The sequence below is a fragment of the Aegilops tauschii genome, chromosome 5 (genome assembly GCF_002575655.3).
Source record: "Aegilops tauschii subsp. strangulata cultivar AL8/78 chromosome 5, Aet v6.0, whole genome shotgun sequence".
Taxonomy (NCBI): domain Eukaryota; kingdom Viridiplantae; phylum Streptophyta; class Magnoliopsida; order Poales; family Poaceae; genus Aegilops; species Aegilops tauschii.
Genome location: NC_053039.3, coordinates 461009994 through 461018248, shown reverse-complemented (window position 1 = coordinate 461018248; position 8255 = coordinate 461009994). Strand labels below are relative to the sequence as shown.

The following is an 8255-nucleotide window of genomic DNA, read 5'->3' as shown; positions in this document are numbered from 1 at the left end:
TATTTGCCAGAGATTTTGCACCTAAGCTACTTCACCTTCTTTTTTAGATGAACAACTCTAAGACTGCAAACAACTTGTCATATTCATTTTGAATGCTAGAAATTACCACGACAATCCTTAATGAAGAATATAATAACTTTCAGAAATCATCCCCTTGACCAAGCGAAGAAGGGAAGTTTATTTGGTGGGACTAGTTGTAGATTCTCAAATAAGATCACCATGCTAATACAATTAACCCTGTACAACAGTCGGTGTTGGACACCAGATCCAACAACTCAGTTGGTTTATAACTTTATATACGAAAAAAGGGAAATTCAGAATAGAGAAACGAACAGACAGAATGAAGGAATATACATGTGTGCTACTTTGGAGCAATAGCTTTCCTTAAAATTTTGATAGTAAAAAGTATCAGTGTGATATTGCTTCAACGCTAACTGCTGCACGATTATGTCCACTAATAATATCGAAGTGTTTCAGTTTACTGTGCAACAATCAAGATAAGATAAGCCCGAAGGTGGCGTCCTTGACGAGCAGTGGCAAAAGGAAATTGTAAGATGGTGCTACATGCACAGAATGGTAATCAGTTTGCAATCAAACGGGCAAACATTAAATTCTTACAGGAACTCTCAACAGAAAGAGCACGGGCCTCTTATGCGGCGCAAAAAGAAAATCCAGAGAAGTCATGATCATCAAATGAGCTGGTATATCACTATTAAAAACACATAATGATCATGATAATCAAATGAGCTGATATATCATCATCAGAAATGCAACCTGGTACCTGAAAAAACATAAGTTGCCCTACAGAAGTAGAGAGCATACACTCCAGCCCTGATGTGGCCGCTTTATCGGATGACAATTATCATGGCACGTGAAATGTATCGGCCATATACTAAGAAGCATACAACAACAACAACAACAACAACAACAAAGCCTTTAGTCCCAAACAAGTTGGGGTAGGCTAGAGGTGAAACCCATAAGATCTCGCAACCAACTCATGGCTCTGGCACATGGATAGCAAGCTTCCACCCGCCCCTGTCCATAGCTAGCTCTTTGGTGATACACCAATCCTTCAGGTCTCTCTTAACGGACTCCTCCCATGTCAAATTCGGTCTACCCCGCCCTCTCTTGACATTCTCCGCACGCTTTAGCCGTCCGCTATGCACTGGAGCTTCTGGAGGCCTGCGCTGAATATGCCCAAACCATCTCAGACGATGTTGGACAAGCTTCTTTTCAATCGGTGCTACCCCAACTCTATCTCGTATATCATCATTCCGGACTCGATCCTTCCTCGTGTGGCCACACATCCATCTCAACATACGCATCTCAGCCACACCTAACTGTTGAACATGTCGCCTAAATCAGAAGAGCCTAAATCAGACAAGTGTAAAAGAGAAAAGAATCTTATGGCGTTCCAGCATTTACACGCACTACAAGTACGAAAGCATAATATAGCTTTTCACAAGCTAGACAGCCAGCGAGTGCATCGCCCAATCTGTTAAATCACGCGCGCGCACACATTTTATTTATTGAGATCAGTTTCACTCATCCTCTTCCGAGACTGAGGTCAGCTCGGAGTAGAAATGGTGAGAATCCCCTACACGGCTGTGCTCCTCGTCACAGAAGAAGGGTCTCGGAGGAATTTGCAGGTCATCGACACTGCCATCCAGCATCCTTACCACCTCCCTCATCGTTGGCCGATCCTGGGACTTCATCTGGATGCACCACATGGCAACAAGGCACAACTTCCTCTCCAGCACATGCATGTCAGCAGCCGCAGCAGCAGATGTCTGGCCCAGCTCTCTTCCCTCGGTTAGTCGGTCGTACACCCATGACGGGTAGTACTCCAGGCTCGAATTCTGATCTGGGGCCGCGTTCCTTCGCCCTCCAACCATCTCAAGAAGCAGCATTCCAAAGCTGTAGACATCAGATTTGCTGGATACCACACCAAAGCTCCGAGATATCATCTCCGGAGCGATATACCCTATGGTTCCCCTTGCGGCGCTCAGAGGCACAAAGCTGTTGTCCCTTGGATACAATTTGGCCAGACCAAAGTCAGCCACTTTTGGGACGAAATTACTGTCTAGGAGGATGTTATGGGGCTTGATGTCAAAGTGTAGTATCTGCATGTCACAACCCCGGTGTAGGTAGTCGATCCCTCTGGCAATGCCTAAACCTATCTCACTGAGCTTGTCCCATGAGAAACGCTTCTTGCCTGAGAAAATGTACTTATCAAGAGACCCCTTGGGCATGTATTCATACACAAGTGCCCTCCTTGGTTCCTCTGAACAATATCCCACAAGACGCACAACATTCACATGATGGATCCGGCCGATGGTGGAGACCTCGCTGATGAAATCTTCTCCATTGCACATGGATCTGCACAGAATCTTGACGGCTAGATTGACATCACCAGGGAGCATGCCTCTGTACACAGAACCGTAGCCCCCTTGGCCCAGCTTGTGTCCAAAGTGGCTTGTGATTGCAACGATATCTGTGTATGCAAATCTCATTGGTCCCACTGTCTCCTGCATTTGGAGAAACTTCTCAACAGCATCGATTGTTATCCGTGTTTTCCAGTATCTATGAGCGAGGAAAATCCATACTGCTAATGGTGCCAGCACAAACCTCAGCAGTATTGCAAGTACTGCATAAACAAGTAAGAATGGATCAAAACAAGTTTGCAACAAATGGAGATTAAGAATAGGTAATTATCCATTACCAATAATGTACTTCACAATCTCTATTGCTGATAGTAGGCCTAGTATAGGCCAATACAATTCAGGTCGACCGGAGTTGCCGTATACACATCTTAAGAAATACATCTCACTCCAAATGACAGAGCTACCCTTGCCCCAGATGCTTGCACCATTAAATTGGGCCTTGAAATGACTGCAAGATCATGCCAAAGAACACAAAGTTCGTGAAGTAGAAAGAATTGCATCTAAAGGTAAGATCACGAGATTTGGATTAAAAAAGTATCCTTTGCTGACTAACCGAATTGAATCTGCCAGGCATGTGGTGATAATCTTTGACAATTTCCATTGCCCAGCTGTGAAAGGGAATCGAACAGCAAATCCAAACCTTGCAATTGCCCTGACATCTACAACATCGTCATCACTAGATAGTATATAACTCTGCCTCGAATCACCAGCAGGTATGATGCCCAAGTATCCACAGGAAGGCGGAACACTTTCAACCGTATCAGACAACTGGCCTAATTCGAGATTCAGGCGCACGGCATAAACAAATGAATTCTTGGCACTGTGGCAGGTAACAGGAGGGTAGCCATACCAACCCGCATAACTAGTGGTGGGACTGTTTATTACCTTGGAGCAGTTAACAAACAGAACCCACATAGCATCTTTGACAGTGGCCAATTCGATGTTTCCATCTGAACCACTCACTCCACTGGATGAATAGGGGAGCTGATCCCATCGAGGAACGGGGCAACTGCTATTGCCCGCATTAGCGTCAACTGCCCAGAAAGTGGAATTATTATAGAAGATGTTGGTCACATAGTATCTTCCTGTGTTGATGTGAATTATGGCTCTGGCATCACTACAAATAATCTCATATGATTGAACACCGCACTCTGATGGATCCCCTTTCTGACGGAATGGGTACTGAATGCCCTGCAGATGCCCACAAGAGAACGGTGGGCAACCTTGTTGGACCCAAGCACCTGCTGCTTCAGTATTCCCTACAACAGCAAGCAGAGAATAGATGATAAAGGCTTGCGGGCTAAGACAGAGAAGAGCGGTACCCAGGTTCACCATGACAGCTTCACATATGCATGAACTGCTCCAACAATGGAGTTGATATTGGAGTTCTGAAGAGGCCCACTGTCATGAGGCTAGCTCAATAATATCATGTTGGATGGAATCTTTGACTGTCAAAGTTTGACGCCACCCAGTATTCCAGTCTTCAGTCATACTTGTATGACAGCGATGGATCGGGACATACAAAGACCAGTAACGCGAGACTTGGACTTCTCCATCAAGGATTGCTGATTTTGTCATCTACTTGCTCAGTAGTAGTGATTGGGACATACTATAGGTGACAATAACTATTATACAACTTGGAGAAACACCATGTCCACATAAAAGTCTTCAGTCAAAGTTCCACCTAACCCACAACGCTACATGGCAGGAAGTTTCATTCAAAATCTCTGCCACACAAATATCTTGACAAACAAGAGATTATTGACATGCAAGGCTAAGGAATGGATGAGCAACCCTTGTTTAATACTCACCACTCTCTGCTTGCTTTCGTCTCCATCTTCATTACATTGAAGAAGCATGAGCAAATTTCTTATTGCGGTTCTGCTGCTCTCACTTCTTAATGATGGGAACCATGTGGTCACAGCATGGGAAGATCAAGACTTCTTCAAAAGTTGTCCACCGTCAAAGTGCAGCAAAGATGGGCCTGTGATCCGCTTCCCACTCCGGCTTGAATCCAAGGATGCATCATGCGGCGCACCTGGTATGTATTTATCGTGCTCTGGAGAAGATACTATCATGAGTCACCCGATCATGGGCTCGTGCAAAGTGACTGCAATAAATTACAAGCATGGCACCATGAAGGTCATCCCGCTTGTAGAGTCCTTGTCTCACTGCCCAATTCAGAAGATCATCTCAACCAGTCTATCAACTGATTATCGCAACACCAGTGTTGGTTCACTGTCCAATTCAGAGGATAAGACACCATATGTTGATGAACATGCAAGCTTACTATGTTGTTCAAGAGAGTTCACACCAAGTGCTGAAGCTTATAATTTTGTTGGCCCGATCTCTTGTCTCAGTGATGTGTGCAGTCTATCATATTTGGTGGCTGCTCAAATATCCGTCTATGTTCTTCCATTAGACTGCAAGGTGGCTGCTCATCGCATCCGTATACCCCGCGCATATAACAAGGATGACGAGTATTATGAGGACTTGACCTTCAACGAGAGGGCAACCAGAATCATTAACTTTTCTGAGACTACACTTGCTTGGTCAGTTCGTGACATTACCGACGTTTGCATACAATGTGAACAAGAAGGGAGACACTGTGGATTCAGCTCACAGAGGAGGCTAGTATTTTGCCAGCGTCATGGTATTGTTTCTTTCTTCAGGCAGAACTCCCCACAATAACTTCATTCTAAAGAACCACACTCTAGTTCTATTTGGAGCTGCTTGGATTCTAGTTTAGGAAACACGTTTTTAAGGTTTTATTATTTTAATGTGTTATTTATAAACTAGGTTGCTTGGATTGTTTCATACTTACTTAATAATGCAGTTAATGATATAAAATTTGGCTCCGCCCCAGCACCAGATGCAATCTTGTGATGCTGTTGTTTCATGCCTAATAATAACAAGAACTGTTAGCAGGAGAGTTTTCCATGTTTGAGTTTCCAAACTTGCTGGATCTGCTAATCGGTACAATGTAGATATTTTATGAACAAGTTATGCATTTACTTGGGAATTTCTTGTTTAGTTAATCTACAATTCTAAAAAGTAAAAAACTCAAACGTGTTATCCAGAGCTATAAAAACCAAGCTTTTAACTGACTTCTATTATATTTATTGAAATTTGATCTCTGCATGTGAAGATTGAGGTCTGTAACATAATTTACTTATTTTCTAGAGCACCCCAAACAAGCGTGTCTTTTGTATTAGAAGAGCATGCCAAAATGGCGTCAAATGTATAATGACCAGTTACAAACAAAAGAAAAAATAGCTCAGAAAAGTAAAATGGCCTGAACTGAACTATACTAAACCAAAGCCTATACTTACGCTAATCCACCAACTGGACCATGTATTGTTACAGTTCTTGCAGTTTCCACCATTTTTCTGGTCTGGCAAAGCGGGCCATGGGGCCTATTTTAATTTGCAAACTGGATAAGGTACGACTAAAACCGGCTTGATCTGATGGGACAGGGCTGCATGTCAGAGTGTTATACACCTATTCTGCTAGCCCTGCGCTGACCAAACTTCAGCCGCCATCATGCATTCCCACCACCAGAAACATAGACTGCGCGACAGCGTGCAAGGGCGGAATCCCCACCCAAGAAACAAGGAAGTTAAATCTTATCTGCATAGCTCTCCACTGCTATTGTGATGCTTGCCCATGAACTCTTCATGCTTTCTCCACCATTAGCCATTGTGTCTGCTTGGAGGAGTTGCATATTTATTTTTTCACACAAAGCTTGGTTTAGTATAGTGCAATTTTGCCTCAAGCATTTGGTACTTTTGTCTGCTGTTGTTTCATGCCTAACAATAACAAAAAATTTGTCTGTTTACTTTCTAAGGAAAGTCGGAAGCATTTGGTATTTTTTTAATGAATAGATATATACGTATAATCACCATATTGTTATTCGTGAAAAATAACTATGGCACCCTTGTATCCACATTAGTGCCATATACCATGGTAATAATCCAGTTCGAACTATTTTAAGCAGAGAGAATTTCCCATTGATTTACCAAACCATCAGTGACATCTAATTTTCGTCTTTCCTACTTGCAGGTTCGCGTGTCAAAATCATTGCAGGTACTAATGCAATAAACAAAAATAAAACCCTAGAGCCACAAAGCGAAAGTTTTTCATCTTAATAGCGATCACTAATTTCCTTGGTTGTCTTTATTCCAGTGACATCATCTATGGCGATATTTCTAGTTATTTTATTAGTGGTGGCTACTGTGTTCTATCGTTCCCTGAAGTCAAAATATGATGAAGAGGTACATTTGAAGGTTGAAATGTTTCTCAAGACTTATGGAACACTGAAACCCACAAGATACACATTCTCTGACATTAAGCAGATAGCAAGACGGTTTAAAGACAAAGTAGGGCAGGGGGGATTTGGCAGTGTATACAGAGGAGAACTGCCAAACGGAGTGCCTGTAGCAGTCAAGATGCTAGAAGATTTAAATGGAGAGGGGGACGAATTCATCAGTGAAATAGCAACTATTGGGAGAATCCATCATGCCAACGTGGTCCGTCTTCTGGGCTTTTGCTCAGAAGGAACACGACGTGCTCTTATTTATGAATTCATGCCTAACGGATCATTGGAGAACTATATATTCGCATGTGACTCTAGTAGTTCACACGAATTCCTAGTACCAGACAAGATGTTGGATATTGCCTTAGGCATTGCCCGAGGAATCGAGTACCTGCATCAAGGGTGCAGCCAGCGTATCCTCCACTTTGATATCAAGCCTCACAACATCCTGCTGGACTACAGCTTCAATCCAAAGATTTCAGACTTTGGGCTAGCTAAAATGTATGCAAGGGATAAAAGTATTGTTACCTTAACTGCAGCAAGAGGGACAATCGGCTATATTGCACCAGAACTATATTCTCGGAACTTTGGTGCGATATCCTGTAAGTCAGATATTTATAGTTTTGGCATGCTTGTGTTAGAAATGGTGAGTGGGAGGAGAAACTTGGACCCAATGATTGAGAACCAAAATGAGGTTTATTTTCCAGAGTGGATATACGAGATAATATTCAATGGGAGGGACTTGGTACTTACTAGGGAAATGGGACAAGAAGGGAAAGAAATGGTGCGACAACTCGCCATTGTGGCACTATGGTGCATTCAGTGGAACCCAAATAATCGGCCCACAATGTCAAAGGTAGTAAACATGTTGGAAGGCAGACTACAGGATCTTCAAATGCCCCCTAAGCCATTTGTCTGATCATCCAAAAGCCATCCTAAAGGAGAACTAGAGGACATAATGCTATCACCCGAGTTAGTATAAAGTATAAACTACATTTGATTTTAAAGTGAAATAGATTTCCTGCTGTAACCATGGATTGTTGTTGTTATTACTGCTGGTAACCATGTCTTGTTATCATTATTATTACTATTACAGTTCCTATTATTATTATCATTAGTTGTTGTTGCATTATTATTAGAGCATACAGAGTGTTGCAATGTGGTATTAGGAAGGTATAAGAGATATTGAAATTTGAGAGTGTTGGGGTTTCTTACCAAACTGTGATCCATGTGGTTTATCTCCCCCCCTTGACATGGTGTGGCCGTGCAGTCCTTGCCCAAGTTCACAGCATTCTCCAATCCTTGTATGGGAATTTGGCTGAATGTTGAGAGGGGGAGCATTAACAATCTTGTGATACATTGATCAGGTTTCAGGAATGAAAAACAACCAGATGCCTCTAGCAAATATTGAATTTCCTCTGCACAAAAATTGCAACCATTGGACTTGCGGAGAAGCAACTTAGCTAAAACTTCAGGCCCAAAGATTCTCAAGAAAC

At 42.7% G+C, this 8255-nt stretch overlaps 2 protein-coding genes across 2 annotated transcripts; one reads left to right on the top strand and one right to left on the bottom strand.

Annotated features, from left to right (window-relative positions):
• Positions 1-761: 761 nt before the first annotated feature.
• Positions 762-3781, bottom strand: LOC109782645 (LEAF RUST 10 DISEASE-RESISTANCE LOCUS RECEPTOR-LIKE PROTEIN KINASE-like 2.5). The gene is made up of 3 exons (XM_020341268.4): positions 2998-3781; positions 2723-2892; positions 762-2647 (listed from the first exon to the last, which is right to left on the bottom strand). Exons 1-3 carry the CDS (start codon positions 3777-3779, stop codon positions 1542-1544), a joined length of 2058 nt encoding a protein of 685 aa, XP_020196857.1. The 5' UTR covers positions 3780-3781; the 3' UTR covers positions 762-1541.
• Positions 3782-4301: 520 nt separating this feature from the next.
• LOC109782646 (rust resistance kinase Lr10) lies at positions 4302-7870 on the top strand. The gene is made up of 3 exons (XM_020341270.4): positions 4302-5097; positions 6507-6530; positions 6630-7870. Exons 1-3 carry the CDS (start codon positions 4302-4304, stop codon positions 7676-7678), a joined length of 1869 nt encoding a protein of 622 aa, XP_020196859.1. The 3' UTR covers positions 7679-7870.
• Positions 7871-8255: the final 385 nt, after the last annotated feature.